The 18,718-nt window shown below is 47.9% G+C and overlaps 1 protein-coding gene across 1 annotated transcript in view; it reads left to right on the forward strand.

Annotated features, from left to right (window-relative positions):
• Positions 1-15,395, forward strand: part of LOC135917322 (zinc finger protein GLIS3-like) — a 64,440-nt gene extending 49,045 nt beyond the window's left edge. Inside the window, exons 3-9 of the mRNA XM_065450892.1 lie at positions 4,467-4,628; positions 6,011-6,121; positions 7,495-7,678; positions 9,071-9,176; positions 11,190-11,323; positions 12,090-12,357; positions 14,779-15,395. Of these exons, the coding sequence (XP_065306964.1) occupies positions 4,467-4,628; positions 6,011-6,121; positions 7,495-7,678; positions 9,071-9,176; positions 11,190-11,323; positions 12,090-12,357; positions 14,779-14,788 (975 nt within the window). The 3' untranslated portion in view covers positions 14,789-15,395. The remainder of the gene's footprint in view (positions 1-4,466; positions 4,629-6,010; positions 6,122-7,494; positions 7,679-9,070; positions 9,177-11,189; positions 11,324-12,089; positions 12,358-14,778) is intronic.
• The last annotated feature ends 3,323 nt before the right edge of the window (positions 15,396-18,718 follow it).

Raw genomic sequence — 18,718 nt, forward strand, 5'->3', positions numbered from 1 at the left:
TGTAAGTGGAGCTCCACTTCCAGGAATTTGCGTGGTATGTCTGAGTAACCTCTTCAGGTGCTCTGTGCGCAGTTGCTCGCGCCAAGATAGTGCATCAAAAGCACGAGAATTGATGTAAATATCACAAACATTAATCTTGAAACACACATGATTCGAACTATGCTGCAAAACTGAATAGCAATATGTGCTAAATCTTTTAGTAAAACGAGCTGAAAGGTAGACGTCGGGGTACCTGGTAAGGTTGTCAGGTATGTATTCAAGCGAAGGGTTCATTTGTTTCATTGTTTTTCACAGTGTTTTACATCAGGCGTATTTCTCGAGTCTCTGGATACGTACTTTCATGCTATACCTGAAATTGTTGTTGTTTCACATCTGACGTTTCAGTAAAAAGCTCTCGCATATAGTCCGCATTCTGCAAATTCAACGAAACTCAATCATTCAAAGCTCTCAATCCGTTCCAGAGCGTTACGCTCCTCATGATTCTGGAGATGCAGGAAATTTCGTGACGCTATACTTTCAATGGGACAGACTGGACGTATCTAAGCGTGTGTCGGGAAGAGAAGCTGTTTCGTGAAGAACACCGCGAAAAACTCGCAGGAAATGTCGAATCTAGGCTGTTTCACTGCTTCAGCCTTTCCTGGCAGTCGTGCTGCATGAGACAGAGACGATGTTTGTATTTGTCTCCAGCTGACCCAAATTTTCAGCGCGGTTCCTACTGATTAAGAGCAGGCCTACCATGCCATGGCAGCGAAGACGACGACGCCGATGACCTTACATCGTCTCTACATAACCTACATAACCTAACCTAACACCTACACAACCTTGCGCGGACTGTTCGTTCTGATCAGTGGTACGGTGCGCCTGTAAATAAAACTGTATATAGCATTTCCCTTGCCTTTTCTAGTAACATTATAACTGCTAGCCCATCCAGGAACGACTGAAGATGTAATAGTTGTTGGCGAAATGATGTTTTATACTTATGTGACCCTCGACCCAGCGTTGGATAGTTTGCTGTTTGGGAAGTAGCAATCGCATTAAAAAAACGAGAAAAAAAAACCCGCACGGCGTTGGAGCAATAGGAACTGTTTCGGGGAAGTGTGCGCATAAAATGTCAACGTACGATTTAGAATAGACTCTCTCTGCAAAGTCTCGACCTACGCAGGAAATGCTATATGCAGTGCACAGCGACTCAAGCGCGATAATCGCAGCGCGTGGAAGCCAGTGAGTGCTTTTCGCGCCTCAAGTTAGCGCTGGGTGATCGCCGGGCAAAAGCACTCGCGCTCATCATATACCACAATGCATCGGCTCGGTGTCCCCAGCGCACCTCCTGTATAACGCAGCAAAGCGCCGACAGCCACGCGCTCCAAGTATCGCGTTTGAATCGCTGATATACATGTTACATGCGTGGTGCACCATCGTCAATTAAAACGCAAATAACTGGTGCGAAATAAACTTTAACGGCTATCTTGTCTTCAGCGTGGCAAGAACACGATATAACAAAGGACGCGAGATTTAGCTACCCTGGTGCATCGGGAAAGGCTCACAAGAGTACAACAGAGCGCGCACTATAGGTTCACTGAACGAAACGCGTCACGTGGGTTCAAGCACCGCAAGAACCAAAATTAATTACAAGGAAAAAGAAAGGACAATGTCAAAGATATACCGGGAATACGAAGGCGCAACGTCGGTGCTACTGAAGATGTAACGCTCTCGGGACCGCGCGCACCGAACCACACATGTGCCGCGTTTTTAATGGACCCGAAATTCACGCCTCGAGGGGCCCGGGAGCCCGAACCTCGCCCATAAAACACTCATCACGGTTTGAGCACGACGCGTGATACGAAGTGGTTCTCCGCGCATCTCTTCTCCACCCCCCCCCTCCTAATTTTTTTCAAGAACCGGCAGAGTGTAAGCGATCCATAAAAGTGGTGCCGTGTAAATAGAGCCACTGACTCTGCCCATAAGGAAGACCACCGCTCAAAGAATACTCTTTTTGTTTTGTTTGTTGCTCTTCAAACTGCTCTTTCCCCCTTCGTTCGCACTATGTTTGCCTATATTATTTTTGTTGTGCAGCGATTGCATGCGGGGCATCGCTTTTGGGTCCGCTGGGCGCGTCACCCTTCCCAGCATACAAGGCGGCGTGTAGCACCCAGACCCGTCGAAAAGAGGTGGTGGTGGGGGGCCAGAGCAGCGTCGTATCGCGTTACGCGTACGGGGCGTCGTGGCAGCAGCACCAACACCGGGTTCCTAAACAGGGCGAGATGGGGGTAGTGCATGGGTGATGTCGGGGGTGACGATCCTAGTTCGGGCTCCGTGTTTTTTCTTTTGCTGCAGTACTCTCACGGACCGAAACGGTGGGAAAGTCTGGAGACCGCAATGTTCTTACTTCGCATGTCTGAGCACGTGGTACTCTCTCTCTCCTCCTGGCTGCAATGCGTTTTGCCTGTGCATGCATGCGAGAGTACAGGCTCACCCGCATTTAGGCAGTTGCTTACTATATCGTTCAGTGATGACTCGCCGTCCTCGGAGCCTGGGAACTCGAACTGCGGAACACATATGGCGTAGCTAACAAGCTGCGTTTGCGAATAGTTTAGGTACGGCGTTTTCGGAGACGACGACAGTCGGGCGGCGCCAGTGGGTTCACGACGGTTTGTGGTTGAAAAGGGGTGCAGCCTGGAAGCTCGCGTGTTTTGACGGCCGGATTGATGGCAGAGACGTTTCCGCATCCTGCACTCAGCACGATGTATCGGGAACAAAGTTACAGCTTTAACCGCTTCCGCTTCAGCATCGTAATCGAGGCGCACATGTTGAAGGGGGGAACCCGCAAACGTCATTAGAAAGCAGACTTGATGAAGCCACTTCGCACTTAGGTTAAGTGAAGAAACTCGAAGGTTGATGAAAGAAACTCGCATGGGAGCGCAAAAAGTCCAGAAGGGTTAAAAAAAAGATTTTGTTTAACGACAATATTGATTAACAAATAAAAATAATATAATAATAATAATATTTAGGGTTTCACGTGCCAAAACCACTTTCTGATTATGAGGCACACCGTAGTGGAAGACTCCGGAAATTTTGACCACCTGGGGTTCTTTAACGTGCACCTAAATCTAAGCACACGGGTGTTTTCGCATTTCGACCCCATCGAAATGCGGCCGCCGTGGCCGGGATTCGATCCCGCGACCTCGTGCTCAGCAGCCCAACACCATAGCCACTGAGCAACCACGGCGGGTAAATAAAAATTTATTCGTTTCGTTCCACTAACAGGAGCGACTCAAATCAATTCGAAATTTCCAAACACAGAGTTCGAATTTCAGTAAAAAGTGGGCTCACTCCATCAACCCGAAATGAAGACTACCTGTTTACTGGTTCGCCGTAGCTTTGCATGGAGCTAGCTAAAAAGAATAACGAATGCTTGTTCAACTACTCTTAATTAATTTTATAAGACTTTAAGGTTTTGAAAGGTTGAAAGAACGATTAATTACATGAGTAAAACACGTAGGAAAGCATACAAATAGGGACTGTGTTCCTAGGGTTTCATCGGCAGTTCCAGAAGTCGCACGGTAAAGAGACAGGCAGCCACTAGCTTAAACAAACTAACGCTGACACAAATAAGTTTCTAGGTGAACTGCATGGCTGTTCGGACCGTACAGTAGTCAACGATATAGTACTAGCAGGTGTCCCAGTCGAAGGGGTCAACGGTGGAAATATGACAGACTAGACATTACCTCGTGTTTCCAACATTAGCAACCGTATAACTGCGACGAATATTTCGTGTATGTTTTCCGATATGTGCACTTCGAGAGAAAAAAAGGAAGAGAGACGTTCCCGACAACACAATTTCAATGTATTAACAGCTTGTTTCAAGTTCAACTAACATTCACGAGAGTTCTAATTAGTGCTCCTAGACCTTCACTCCGGGACTTCTCGTGTTACTGCACAGAGGGTCTTCACTCTGCCGTGCGCCCAAGAAAAGAACGCTTACTGTTCGCCCTCTCGTAGAACTTCACAAAGGCCGTGAAGATGTTGCTTGAGAGCGAGATCTTCGGACCAAGGTCTCGTGCGTCGCAGCAAGCAGGAAGCCACAGTTACGAACGCGCTGCTGCCGTTTCTGAAGTCGACCGGACTAAGCGATCTTCTCTGAGGCAGTGATGAACATCCCAGGTCGTCTGCACCAGCAGCGCGCTCGAACTCTCCTCTCTCGCCCATTGTATGCTTTCCTCCACCTTCGCGCACCTCCAGTGTTGAGTACTTACTCGTGCTCGCTTCTGATTATCCTCTCTGGCTTTCCTACATTCATCCCTGATTATCTGTCTGTACAGAGTAACTATGCCCCCACGGGGCAATACTATAGCTCTCCAAATGCGGAGTTGGGTGTCGATGCAGTGCAAACCTGCGAGAGCAGCGGCCAGTTCTCGGTCCGTTGTGTGTGTGTGTGTGTACAAACGCGCGTGTCGCTCTGTTCGCAGTTCGACGGCTGCACGAAGGCCTTCTCGCGGCTCGAGAACCTCAAGATCCATCTCCGGTCCCACACGGGCGAGCGTCCGTACTCCTGCCAGTTCCCGGGCTGCCCCAAGGCGTTCAGCAACTCCTCGGACCGCGCCAAGCACCAGCGGACCCACCAGGACACGGTGAGGCGCGTTTTCGACGCGTTGCCTGGTATAGCGTTAGCCTTAAAGGGACACTAAAGCGAAAAGTGATTTCTTCTGCATCAGTAAATGACCGTTCTACAACACCAAAAACACCACTCTTGCAACGGTAAGACGTTTGGTAAGCCAGAAAAAGCGCAAGAACGAAATGCGGGTGGCGACGCCTACTTGAGTTTCCGCACCTGGGGGCTGTGACGTCTTGGTTTTTGATGGCATCTTCTAGGACCTACTAATTATATATAGCGGTACAGATTGACTACATTGTGTTCTAAAGGGACCAAATATTAAACATGCCAAGTTTCGGGAACCTTTATTCAGCCAACGCGGCCCTAATGCGAAAACAAACTTTGGAATCCCTGACGTCACGCTGACGTACCGGCGCGGGCGTTTAGGCGCGAAATTCAAATACTGATACTTGGACCTTCATTTTCTCATCTAATATTCAAACTATTTTCTTGAAATGACTGCCTGCAGGTTTCTTAAAGAATGCTTTATTAGTCTAAACTGATTTATTGTTTCCCTTTAGTGTCCCTTTAAGCGTTATTTTTACTGCTCGTTCAATAGTTGTCTTAGAAGTCACACGCCCAGCCAGTGGACTGGCTGTAGCTTGGTGGCTATGGCGTTCTGATGCTGTGCACGAGGTCGTCGGTTCGATTCTCGACTGCGACGCATGGCATTCCGATTGAGATCGAATGCGAGAACGCCTGTGTACCACGCTTTGAGAGTAGGTTAGAGAAACCCAGGTGACCAAAATAATCCTGGAGCTACCACCTATACGGAGTCCCACATAGCCCATTGTGCAGTCAGGGGATGTAAATCCCAGAACTTAGTTTTAATCTTCAATTGACTACACAGAGTTCGAACAACAATCGACGTCAGGAAACGTCAAAACAACTCGTTCAACCTTTATTTCTGGCCATAGAGAGCAAATTCGTACAAAAACATTAAGTGGCAATTCAATAAAATTAGTAAGCATGGTAATTAATTAATGAGTAACTGGTATGCTAGACTATTCAAAACTGAAGCTTCGATCCAGCGCTGATGTGGGCAGACCCTACTAAGGGCTCTGCGTTAATTCTCCAACGCTTAAAACAGAATACTGAGGTGTCGAACTCCGCGTAGAAGAAATATACTTTGGGCTCTGTGCAGTTCAGTTATTCTTGAATACCAGGACAAGCTATAGTGCTAACTGAGAGGCGAATGTTAATTGTTTTTGCTTTACAAGGAAGGAACGCGACTGAGAAGTCGACGAGTCGTTCTTTTTTCTTCATTTTTTTTTTACGAACATAGTTGCCATATACCTGGCTATGCTCTATCGAACTCTAGTATCCTAACTTCTGCCTGTGTGTGCTGGGCTCTTCCAGAAGCCGTACGCCTGCCAAGTTCCTGGCTGCTGCAAGAGGTACACGGACCCCAGCTCGTTACGGAAACACTATAAAAACCATCTCTCCAACGAAGACACAGCGAGAAAAAAAGTAAGCACGCCACACATTGACGCAGAAAGTTTATACTATTTGTGAGAGTTCGAAAAGAGAGAGAGAGAGAATCAGCGTTTAGGCAGACACTAATACGTGCAGACACGACCCACAATGTTGGAATGAACGGGCCAGCGAATCGTAGCAGAAGAGTTGTAAGCCTTGGTACAAGCAAAAGCTACAATAATACTAGCCAGCTGTTCTGAACGAAAGTGGGGGAAAAAAGCTGCATGTCAAAATTTTTAAGACCGTGTTTTAAAATGCATGAGCTGCATGATGAATAATTTTTTTATTGCACGTGAGCTGACTTGCGATGTCTTGTTCTATAAGAATGGCAAACCTTGTAGAAAATTTGGAAACAAATATGCTTTTTCTCCTATGATGTCGGTGGTGTTATGCGTTACGGTGGCCTTCAATTCCGCACAGCGTTTCGTGCAAATGGAGAGTGACTAAACCGTGGTCGTGCACCACGGTTTAGTCCATCGTCGTGGACCCCGGTTTAGCCACGACTCGCCACGCCGACTGTATTTGATTTAGAAACGATGAAACCTTGAGGGCCATTAGGGAAATGAAAGCATCAAACTTTTAAGCGTGAGTAAGGTCCCTAGATAGAACAAGTTTTTCTTTTTTTTTAAATCTCGGGACCTGAAGCGTGAGCGCACAGTGGCGTCCTCTGTGGCCGGCCTTGTTGCAGCCGAGCTCGCAAAGTTGCCATAGCATTAACGGATTGTTACGTAAAATGCATTGGCTTGGTGCAGTGTTTACCAGCCGCTTTTGTTTTAGACGCCTATGGCGTAATTGTGCTGCAGAAAAAGAGGTCGCCGGTTCAAGTGCCTGGTCGCAGCGACTGTACTACGATAGGATCGGTGTGCAGAACCATCTCTGTCGTTCTTCAGGTGCAGGTTAGGGTAATCCAAGTGGCCAAAATCAATCCGGAAATCCCTTCAATTAAGACTTGTCACATAGGCAAAATGTCGCCTCTCCAAGTTAAGCATTATTCAATCAATAGTTTATTCGGGCAGTTTATCTGTGAATGAAGCGATCAGGGAGTGTTTTAGGGTTTTATTCAAACACGCTATTCCTCAGGGAATTCCTTATTTCACAATTTTTCATAGAAGCAACCAATTATTAGACCATTTCTTCAGACAATCAGTCAGGTAATACAACAATCCATAAGTAAATAAATCAGTTGATCGATTGATTGATCGATTTTGGGAGGGAGGCCCCAGTATTGACTGACGGACTTGCGTACGCGGCTGCACGAAGGCGTGAGACGAATAGCGAATTGGACAGATAGCCTCTGGTTACCGCGGCTAAAGAATCAACACTGTGGACAACGGACTCATCGAAGCACGTTGCACGTCGTTCCACAGATACGCAGCGAGAACGACCCCGACTCCGCGAGCAGCGGCAACACCGGCATGGCCGACAGCTGCCTGGATTCCTGCCTTCAGCCGGCCTATGCGTTACGCGATCGACCCAAGCTGGAACATGCGGACAGCGGCATCGGGCGGTCTCCCGGCGCCAGCTCCGTCAACGAGTGCTGCTACCGGCCAGGTGAGGCGCCAGCGAGAGAGAGAGAGAAAGTTTATTGACACGAGAGGCACAGAGGTCGGAATGAGGTACATTCCTCTAGCCATATCATAAGAAGCCAACAAACACAGACACCAAGGACATGGGGAAAATTATTTGTGCTTAATAAATGAAATAAAGAAACTATAAATCAATGGAAATGAAAGTGTGTGAAAAAACAACTTGCCGCAGGTGGGGAACAATCCCACAACCATCGCATTACGCGGCATGTTTTTTCATCCACTTTCATTTCCATTATATTTATAGTTTCTTTTCATTTATTAAGCACAAGTAATTTCGTTTATGTTGTCCTTGGTGTCAGCGTTTGCTGGCTTTTTATGATATGACTATTAAAAATCGGGCCCCTCGGTTAACCCCCTTTCTTCTCGTTTATTGCTCCAGCGAGTTACTCTGCGCTGGGGGAAGGCGAAGAGGGAAGGAAGAGGCGTACGATGGGCGACGGCGACAGTGACGATAAAAAGAGGACGTAAGGTTTATGGCAAGCAGTTTTGTCTACTCAAAGCGTACATTGTCCAACCCCGTGCTTCTTAAAAAAGGTCAAGTAAGGACTGGATGGCCTTAAAACTCGATTTAACGTCTGGCCAAGGGCCTAAAGTAACGGCCAGGGGACTAAAATAACCTTCCCCGACGGCGGCGGGCTGTCGAGGCGCGTAAAGTCATTGCTCAACTTTTGTCGCCCTTCCACGTACTGAGGGCAGTCACAAAGCGCATGACAGCTCACAGTCTGGAGACTCGGTACGTCGCATGAGGTGCACGTATACCCATGCGTCAACGCCACCTACACTCTTAATCTCCCTCACTGCCGCAGCTGTTCGTTTTGTCTGAATCACGGCTATAGGAAATGCACTATAGCTGCACGGCGTTGAACTCAACTGTCTATGTAAAACGAAATTAGCACGATATTCGTACGGCAACGGTGGACGAGGCAACGTGTGCTAATATCTGCAGACTTCCTGAGCACCACACAACACACACGTTCGCAAATTCATGGACTACAATACATCATCTCTCTGAAGGCGGCGCATATTCTCCATATGGACAAACTAACGTCAGGAAGGCAAACAGCCTGCAAGAAAAAAAAGAAGTAGGCGATCCATGGACTGTGTAAGGTCGTCATTGTAAGGGTCAGGCTTTGAGGTTTAGAATACGCTTCACCATATATAATGGCGCCATCCCGACTTTCTCGTTATGTGGTACTTATTGCATCTGGTGTAATATCGTGTGCAAGCACACTGCCACCGAAACACATAATTGAATAGTCTCGTACCAAGAGTCTGAAATGGGAAAACGCGTTTCACTTTGCTTGCTCGTTGCACCTAACAGGTGGCGCTCTGGTTTCGTGTCTACGCGCTGCAGGTCCAACATCGAGGGCGCTCCAGCTGAGCCACAGCGACAACGACATCCGTTGCCGCTCGTCACCAAACAGCCGCTACGGCCGCAGTCCGGGACTCTCGGACGACAAGTGAGTGTACCGCGTGTACATGAAATGAGATCACTGTTCCGCACACGACACTATTTGTACACTCTATTTTATCCTTTCTTTCCGCACACGACACTATTTGTACACTCTATTTTATCCTTTCTTTATTGGCGTTGTTCTATAGGAATACTAGAGTCTATAGCATAGTCTATAGGAATGCTGTGGTCTGAGTCGGCATGTAACGCGAATCGCGCGGCCTTCGGGATTGGCCCCGATGCAGAGGTCGGCACTGCCCCGACTTCAGGATTGGCCAGTGCACAGTACAGAACGGAGGTTGTGCCAGCACCAAGCACCCACAGCAGGAAAGCGTAAACTGTCCAAAGATGTTCCGAAGCATCACAAGACGAATTGTGCACATCTACAAATCCGTAAAGCATTACTAAGCGTCGTAATTAAGCAACAATAGAGAGAGAGGGGGGAGAGAGGGAGAGAGAGGTTTAATGATGCGAAGCGCAGAGAGGTCGTCCCTGATCGAGGTACTATATTCCTCTAAGCAGCAAATCTGCGATGACGAACAGGAAAGGGGTAAATAAAGGACATTATATAGGGGACGATAACTACAGAAGGAAGATGAAAAAAAAAAAACACGCAACAAGCCAGTCTACTCAAAGCCTAGAGTCCAGGCCCGTACTTTCTATTAAAGTCGGGTGATGAAATCTAGATTTACAGTCCCGCGAAGGAACGTCCTCAGACTTGTTGTTGAGCAACAAAAATCCCATTAAATGTATGGACAGCTGGAGCCAGTTCGGTACAGTTGCAGTTTTAAAAACTGCGCACGTAAGGGCGGGACGAGCGCAAGAAGATTGACAGGGAAGTGCGCAGGCTGCAGTTCAACAGCGCAGTTTGTAAGAATGTGAATGAAAGCGGGGCTCTTGATCGGGCTCCCATCAACAGCTCGCGTTGTGAAGTGTATCATCGGAGTATCAATATTTGCATTACTGTGGACGTGCAGTGCCGGATGCTATACTAGCATACTCTATGGCTACTCAGTGTAGCCATACAGCCAGCACACTGCATATATAGTTACATGGCGTCCAGTCTCTTGACAAACGTAAGTCGTGCAGGAGTGTACTGTAAACCAATTTGCACACTCAAGTGTCCTCAGGTGTGTAAATCGATCTATAACTCACGCCCTTTCACCCTCAAGGGTGCAAGGGCGTCAGTTGAAGACGGAAAACACCCTTAAGGGCACAAATCGTTCTATAATCACGCCCTTTCACCCGTAAGGGTTTAAGTGTGTGAGTTAGTCAGAAAACACAAAGGTGTAAATGGGTCTATAACTCACACTTTTCAGTTGTAAGGGTGTAATAGTGTGAGTTAGAGACAGAAAACACCCTTACAGGTGTGAACCAGATTACAATACACTCTACAAAAGCTTGCACTCTTTGGGTTGTATTTCGTCCCCAAACAATAATCGTCATCTGTCTTGCCCGCACTTCCTTTCTTTAACGCTGCGAGTCCGGTACTTCCTAGTCACGAACGGCTTGAGCGTTATCAGCTTGACAAAGCATTCTCGACAGGAAAGTAGCGTACGCCGAGTTTTCAAGAGAGGAAACGCAAGCAAAGCAAATAACGATTATTGTTTCGGTACAAGATAAGCCCCAAAGGGTGTAAACTCTTTTGAGAGTGTACGCGTGTAAGAGTGAACGCAGGCGCAGCTTCTTTACGTAAGAAACCCAGTCAGTCAGTCAGTCAACAAACTTTATTAATGTCCTAAGGAACTACTAAGTCGTAGTTGCGGGCCGCTCCCGCGTTGGGGCCGGAAGACCATGGTCCTCCACCCGTTCGCGGGCCCTTTGGACAGCCCTCAGTTGGTCCTGGGGATCGCCGCTTTTAAGGGCCTCTTCCCAGGCCTCTTGTTTATTAAAAGATGCGTTTTGTAACGCAGAGCATTGCCAGAGCATGCGTGCTAACGAGCAATACTCTTCATTGCACTCGGGGCAGTGTAAAGAAACCCAAGTACGAGTTCTAACAGTCGAATCCACGTCGGCGCAGGCTCCACCCACAAGGTTACCCGATTCCTCTGTTCCGGACGAGTTCATTCACGGACACCTGCCTCCCCCGCAGCCCCACAACCAGCGTCCTGCTCGAAGTGCCGCGCTCGGACGTTCACTTCACGTCCATAGGGGGTGAGCTCACGGTTTGGCACTTCCTGGCTTCTTTCTGTCTCAATACTGCAGCCATACAGAACGAAAACTCGTTACGTGCAAGGCAACTGAGATTAACACCGAAGAGCAATGTGTGGCACCTATATAATGAAAAATGAAAATGTAATCTTGAAAAGAAGGCAGAGCCCCCACGTTCCGAAATATCCTCCGGTGACATTGCCAGTGGGCTAGGTAATTGGTTTGGCTTGCCTGAAATGGCCGCCATAGTGCAGCAACCTCCATAAACTTTTTTTTTACTCTATGCTTTTTGAAACGGGGCCGATATGGCTAGGAACCAACGTCGAGACGCCGTTCTTGGCAGAATGCCTTCGCAACCGGGCCACCATGGTGATTCGAGGTGATTCTGTCGAGCCTATTTCCTTGAACTGGTAGCCTCGGAAAACCACGTTCAATTTGTGCCGTTCAGGGCCCTCTTAGAAGACCACGAAAGGGGGTATCCAAAGTTTCGCAGTCTTGTTTCCCAAATGCGTACATACTATATCGCATGACCAAATCAAGATGGTGGACCTTGGACTAGGATCGCGAATAAGGCATTGGTATATACAGCGGATTAATGACTTCAATTCCGGCAACGTGGCTATAAGCAAGCTTAGATATGGAGTCCGAGGAAACGCCTGCTCCGGTTATTTCTAAACATTCTCACTTATACGTTTCCTGCACAACCGCAAACATCGAGTCCGGAGTCCCGTATAATAGCGTGGACGATGTACCGACTCCCTGCCCGCAGGACAGCAGTGTTCGTTGGAGGTTCCCGTGCCGCTGCAGCAGCGGACGTCCTCGATGGACCAGACGGACGACGACATCCAGGAGCCCCTGGCCACGCTCAACATGTGCGACCTGCGCGCGCTGGGCCACCTGGGAGACTCGTTGAGCTCGCGAGAGGATTCGGCTGACGAGGCGCCGCCGCTGCCCCTCGACCAGCAGCCGCTGCCCCCGTTCGACGCCAGCTTCTACTCGTCGTGCCTGCTGCTCGACGACTTGCCGCACTTCGGAGGGTACGTGCTCGGTTCGATGCTTTGTTTGAATGTGTTAAAGAGCAGGGCTCAAAGATCAGCACAGAAGAAGAACACGAACGAGAGGTCCAGCACCTGTTCTTCTTCTGTCCTGATCTTTGAGCCCTGCTCTTTAGGCATTCAAGCATGAACCAACTAGCCCAAGCAAGAGTTGATGCTTTGTGTCTGTCAGTGCGGTCGGACAAGGATGCTTGCTGCCTCAGTACGATGAAAGGACCACAAATTGTTGCGACGTGACAACTTTCGTGTCAGAGAAAGATTCGCGGTTGATAAGCAATTCGGCCTGGTCCGGGATTCGAACGCGGGGCCAACGCCTTTCCAGGGTGGTTGGGTCTGAATTCCAGTTCCCGACCAGGACGATATAATTGTTAATCAACTGCCAAACTTTCTAAGAAACCCGTAAAGGTTTCCTCTGTAGCTTCGTGCTACATTCGGGTAGACGAATATTTTTTTTCCTTTTTTTTGCTTTCGCAGCACTCCCTCTACCTTGTGAGATTCCGCAGAACTGATTTACTCTGTTCAAGTTGTGATTGCAAGCTGAGCGAATTGGTGTTGATTCGTTTCTTCAACAGCCGAGTTTCTTGTTGGGCGAGTCGGTGCACATTAAAAAAAAATGAACTTGATATGAGCGAGAAAGGCGCGTACTCGAGGGAGGAAGTAAGGACATCTGAGCTCTCTCTCTCTCTCTCTCACACACACACACACACACACGCGAAAAATCCACAGAGGAACATAGCTCGTGCGCAACACCATTGGAGACAAAACAACAGTATCTGAACAGAAGACATAATATATTTATTTTCATTTTGCAGGATTTCCCTTCTGCGTAACTTATTTCAATTCTTCTAAATCTTGCATTGCGTACGCGTGTTTTTCGCTGGTTTGCTGTTGAAATTTTGAGCGCCATAAAACGGGCCATGCTGCGTTTCCTCGCGTGCCCCATTTTCTCGCGCTCTTCCTAAGATGAGCCTGTTCCTAAACACTAAAAATCATCCTCCCACTTTTTTTTTTGCTTTTCGGGCAAACATTTAGCCCCCCTTCCCATTCTTTATTGCAGCATCGGAATCGAAGAGCCTCTACTCGCGTTTCTGTAATAGTACCTTGGCTTATCCCACATTCCTCAATTTACTAATGTCACTACCATTATCGCGGTGACGACAGCTTCGTGTGGCTTGAGCATTGCAATGTTCAGCTGTCTGACGCGTAGCACGGCGGTTACAACAAACAGGATCGGCCGACCGTGACCTCCGAGATTGCAACAGCGCACCGGTGCTATCTCGGAGGCCACGGGCCGACTCATAAGCGCCCGAGGTCTCCGGTGAAGCAGCGCGCCACGCCTTCGATTTCGATGGCGTTGCCGCTACTGTCTGCGCCAGTAATTGCTCGGTGCTTCACCATGTGCAGGACGGACATTGCATATCAACAAATGATGCCGTAATGCGAATGGCTTTCCAAATGTATCTCGCATATCGCATTCCACAGATACCGCCAGTTACTCCGATTATCGCTATAATACCCTTGAGAGAAGTACCAGTTTAATTAACGTCTCCAGATGTAACAAACAACGTGTGAATCGTCTGGAAAACCTGTCGCTGCTGACGAAACGAAAGGGTAAAAGGCAGCACTCGGCGTTGTAGCTAAAGTATAATGTATGGAGTTTCAGTAAAGTCGTCCTATAGTCATATTGACACGTGTACTTGTTTACCCTCCTCGAGTGACCGGTCTTGCAGCGGCCAACAAAGGTTAAAGGTTATCGCTCAGTTCAGGAGGCGGAAGTTTCTCAAATGTTATCGATGGTTCTATCTCTGTCTGTTGCCACCGAACCTCGTGTAATCTGATCGTACGCGCGACGCGAATTGTGTAGTACTTACTGGAAGATACGCGGGCACTAGAGATTATTGTGGAACCGTCGATGACTCATGTATAAAAGCCGGCGCTTTCGTTGTGGTTTCATTGTCACTTGCTCTTGTGGGCACAAGTTCGCTCAATAAAAGTAAGTTTTCCGACTGTGTTCTTGACGGTCACTACAACGCGACAATATCACCTGCTTGCTTCCTGCACGGTTTGCTAACTCAATGGGTACAGTGATCCCCTGAAAGATGGAAATACCTGCTTCGATACTCGGAACGCAATCCAGTTATTCGATGGAACCCGTACACTTTCCCCCTTGTTGTACTTTCGCGTTACTTTCCTTAGATGGATGCCAACGTGCGCACGACCGCTCAGGCAGGAAAACAAACCCACGACCTTGTACACACAAAGGAGAACGCCCAAAGGGGGGAGCAGAGGGGGGGTCGACTTTTGCAGATAGTCGATAAAAGTGCCTGTGACGCAGTCTTCGTCATCGTCACAATGTGTTCCTCAACTGGCTCTTTCTTTTTTTCTGTTCTCTGTGTTTTGCAGGGTCTCTTGAAAACAGCCAAAGTGCCACGTGGCGCCAATGTGCAATATCTCCGCGGAAAATCGTGTTCCGCGCTCCGTCCAAGGATATCGACTCTGTACGCTGTTCGGCCCAGCCGAACCCACGCGTTCGAAAGTGCTGACGTCACTACGGCGAGCAGCGATTACCCCGGTGAACCGCTCTGGCGGACTGCTTTTTCTGTGAAGTGCCCTGATGGACAGCTCCGGTGGAACTGGAGCAGTCCTCGCACTGCACCAGAAGCCGTGAACTCTAGCTGTGGTCGCTTGAGAGAACTCTGAGCTTCGCCAGATCGACCCTGTGTCTTTGTTATTGTTGTTCTTGTAGTTATGAGAGACCGCGTGCGAAACCGGGACGCCTCGATAGTGTTTTTTTTTTTTATACCTTGGCTCAACATGTTCGTTACTCAGCGTTAGGAGACTGACCGAAACAGCTACCCTGGAGGGTAGAAGCGAAGTGTCCTCCTTCCTTGGCATGCTGCAACGTAGATCAGCGACAAAGCCGTCTCAAGCTGCCGGTACAAGTCTCTCACATCAATGGCCACCGAGGAAGGTTGGTCGAAACATCCCTCTGAATAAAAACTTATGATGATATGAATGTAGCCACGTAGCAGAGAAGTCACACTTCTTGTAGCTAAGATTTCACGAAAGTATACCTATACATACCCTATCTGGCATAGCTCGGCCCAGGCCTCGGCGTCATCTATGAACATCAGCGAAGCGTGCTTTGAAACTAAATTCTCGCTATCTCTCTGTCTTTTATTTGCGGTGGAACGATAGCTCACCAGCGAGCCACCGTACTGATCCGCAAATAAAGCAGACGGTAGAAAGCAATCGGGGGGTATGCACGCTGCTGGAACAGCATTTTGTTTCTCGACAGCGTCAGCATGACTTCTCAAGCACAAGGGCCACCAGCTCTAGGCTCGACCCGGTGACCTCTCCGACCACGGCTCGCTCGTATGCAGCTCGTTCTGAACGTGGTAGCACGTGCAATCTTAAGCCTGTCTCGCTATCGAATTGGGGACAACGTTCCCGAAGGTCCGAACGCAGCAATCGCCTCTTGCGCATAGAGCGATAATCTAACAAGGTCATTTCGATATGGAAGCGGTCACCGTTCAGAAGCCAAAGAACGCTCGCGTGTCAATATTGATAGCTGCGACAGACGCGAACAAATTCGCATTAGTTAATTACTTGACACAACCGGCCTATATAAGCAAGTGAACAACATCTTCGTGCCTCGTTGCATCAAACTCGTCGCACGTAAACAACCCCGGCCACCATAGTACATCCTGCGGCTCCGATAAGAAAGTTCCGAAATTTCCGTGGCTAACCACGGTTCAAGCTAACTGCATTCCTCTTTGCGCGCTCATAGCTGACACAAGACGGAATTGAAGTTGAAGGAATGATAAACGTCGTGTCACGTTAGTGAAGTGAAGCAATCACGATCGGCGAGCCAGAAATCAGCGTACGATTCCCGCTGTCGGGGCCGATCACAGCTATGGCATTTAGGCCTCACATCAAATTAATTCAGCCGATGAGACGAAAACTGAATTCTCGGAAGGAAGACGGATTAGGCGTTATCACATTAAAGGTATACACCAAGCAGAAATGTCGAGCACAGTCCACCGGTGAAGCAGAAAAATGCGCTCAAGGCGAGTAGCTGCATACTGTTTCAGCTACTTTTTTTTTAATTCTCGCTACCACTCGCTGTAGGCACAAACTAAACATCCTCAACGAGGTCATTTTGCTAAAATCAGACAGTTTACACACGTTAGATGCAAGCTTTTCAAGCAGGAAAGACTCCGTCGCTTTAAAATCCCGCGGTTTACAAATTACACACTTGTGCTATTATAGCGCACAGTGAGGCGATGCCATCGGATAGAAAAGAGTCTGTACGTGTTTGATGGCAAGGCAATCATTAGTGTTAGCAAAATCAGCAGCGAAAGCGTTTTTCAGCACTTCCGAGCGAAATTGCATTGCCTCCCTCCTTTACACCAATGCGTACATATTTTTCTGATAACCGAAGCAGCGTAACCATGCTCGCGAACACAACTTTCGGCTTATTAGCGCAAAAGAAAAAAAAAATTGCAGTTCCGCTTACCGCAGAGAAGCCATGTCGTCCCCCGTCTGGCGCCGACTGCCTTCTGCCGTTGCGACACGGCACTACGCATGCGCCTTGGTTTCCTAGGCGACCGAGCCGAGTTAATCTCGGCAACATAGGTCTCGTGACCATTTCTGTTTCTTCACTAGCGGTCTTCGTTTCTGCTATCGTTATCGCCTATCGTGCGCTACACTGTGCACTTCATCGACACGTTCGCGCTATCAGTAATTCGTAGTTCTTATGAACGTTTGAGACCCTGATGTCTGACTCCATTGGAGCTTGCAATCATATATTGAATACTATCTGTTAGATTCATTCAGGACACTATGTCATTATCTATTCTCCGTTTCTGTCCAGTGGTGACAAGAAAAACGACAGTGAATTGAATAGAATTTATTGATAGGAAAGACAGAGAGGTCGACATGAGCTAGTGCGCTCTAGTCTGCTAGTGCTCTAGTCTGCAAAACGACAGTGAGTGAATAAACTTTACAGTTTGACGGCAAGGCGTAGCACTTACACGGATAGCAGACAAAAATTTAATTCTGGGGTTTCGCGTGACCAAACCACGATATGATTATGAGGCACGCCGTAGTAGGGACTCTAGGTTATTTTGACCACCTGTGGTTCTTTAACGTGTACCCAAAGCGCAGTATACGGACGTTTTTGCATTAAGAGGAAGTTTCAGCTAGGGGGCTCCTTTATATATACATGGGAGAGGAGAAATCGTTTTTCTCGGCAACCACTGCATCAAATTTGATGAGGTATGTTGAACTTAAAAGAAAAAGTTACAATGTAGTGACTGTTGCTAGCGAAGTTTTGGTTTAGGCCGTCAGTATTTAATAGAAGTTATTGAAAATCACAAATGTTCAGGCAACGAAACTAACAAGCTTACAACTCTGTAACTCAGCAATGAAAAACGCTATGACAATTCTGAAAATTGCATCTAATAGCACATCTAAATAATTCACAACCTATGTATAATACACGATTCCGAAATAGACCTCTAATATGCGAGTAGGACTTTTGCAAAACACTTTTAAACAATGTAACAAACTCACGTTAAAAATTCTTATGTCAAATTTGCCCGCTCTAGATGCTCTAGCGGATGCAGTTTATGTAACTGCAAAACTCTTACTGCTGCAGAACTGCGAATTTGTAAACGACGTTCTTCTATATATTTTTTCAAATTTTGCGTTTCTCGAAAATTCATTTTAAAGAATTGAGGCCCTAAATAAGAATTTCGCTGCCAACGGTCACTAGAATATAACTTTCTCTCTCAAATGTAACAAATTTCTTTAATATCGGCCTATTGGTTATCTCAGAAAAAGCGTTTCGTTGCTTGAACTCCTCGAACGGTTTTTCTAACCATGGTTCTAACCATAAGCGGGGGCCACATGCTGGCTCTACGCAGCCCGCAAAACAACGCCTGCTCTGCAGAAGGAACAACGCCCTTGCGACCAGGCGTCTCAGAATGCTGGCGTCGTGAGCGCCCCTATGGGGCGTCGCAGGCATAGTACCTCGACGCTACATGAGATGCGGAGACCGACGGGAAATCACCGGCGTTAGCCAGCACCCTGTGTAATATTAGATAACCTTAGCTTGACGTTCACTGCTCAGACCAGAGCACATAGCAGCAGCTAAGCAGAAGCGCCTATAGTGTGCTTACATCGCGCGCGCGCTCATCCTTGCAGCAGAAGGCATAAGGTAGCACTTGCTTCGCCACCAAGATGACTGAGTGCCAGCGCTCCACTTCCCTTCGTCGCTCTTGCATTGAAACGCTCCATGCGTATCAGGAGACAATGTGATCCACCGCGCGCAATCCTG

Source organism: Dermacentor albipictus, chromosome 9 (genome assembly GCF_038994185.2).
Source record: "Dermacentor albipictus isolate Rhodes 1998 colony chromosome 9, USDA_Dalb.pri_finalv2, whole genome shotgun sequence".
Classification (NCBI taxonomy): domain Eukaryota; kingdom Metazoa; phylum Arthropoda; class Arachnida; order Ixodida; family Ixodidae; genus Dermacentor; species Dermacentor albipictus.